General features: G+C 53.5%; 1 protein-coding gene across 1 annotated transcript in view; it reads left to right on the top strand.

Moving 5' to 3' along the window:
• PHALS_00026 (uncharacterized protein) overlaps window positions 1-447 on the top strand; it is a gene marked incomplete at both ends in the record, with an annotated part of 576 nt that extends 129 nt beyond the window's left edge. Inside the window, one exon of the mRNA XM_024730345.1 lies at window positions 62-447. Coding sequence (XP_024580632.1) covers window positions 62-447 — 386 coding nt within the window. The remainder of the gene's footprint in view (window positions 1-61) is intronic.
• Between the last annotated feature and the right edge of the window lie 26 nt (window positions 448-473).

The raw sequence follows: 473 nt of genomic DNA, 5'->3' as shown, positions 1-473 counted from the left end.
ACCAGGGTCTCGTCGGTCGCCTTTCTTGTAGAGTAACGCGACCACCGATTTACGTTGATAGGACAGCATGAAGCCATGCTCGAGTTGGCGTGCAAAAACGACTTTAAGCACGTCCCCAAAAGCGTCCGGTTCTACCTACTCACTTCGTTACACCGAAGACTAGATGAAGAGGATGCTGCACTGCTCAACGCACCAGTGCTAGGACCCGAGCTCGCGAAAACTATTCGGCACTTGAAGCGTGCCTCTGCCCCTGGTCTGGATGGCCTAGGACCGGCTCTGTATCAGTTGGAGCAGAGACTTTATTCTCCGCTTCCACCCGTCCCAGACGAGCCCTGGACTCGATGTATGACGAATTATTCGCTGCAGCTGCCGGATGTCTTGTATAATAGACTGACGAACTGCGTCATCCTGAAGTGTTGTGAGGTTAAGGCGCCAATACGCAGGTAGTGGGCGACGACTTGGCGTACCCAAAA

The sequence above is a fragment of the Plasmopara halstedii genome, assembly GCF_900000015.1.
Source record: "Plasmopara halstedii genome assembly, contig: Scaffold_1105, whole genome shotgun sequence".
Lineage (NCBI taxonomy): Eukaryota > Oomycota > Peronosporomycetes > Peronosporales > Peronosporaceae > Plasmopara > Plasmopara halstedii.
This window is presented reverse-complemented; position numbering and strand designations above follow the sequence as displayed.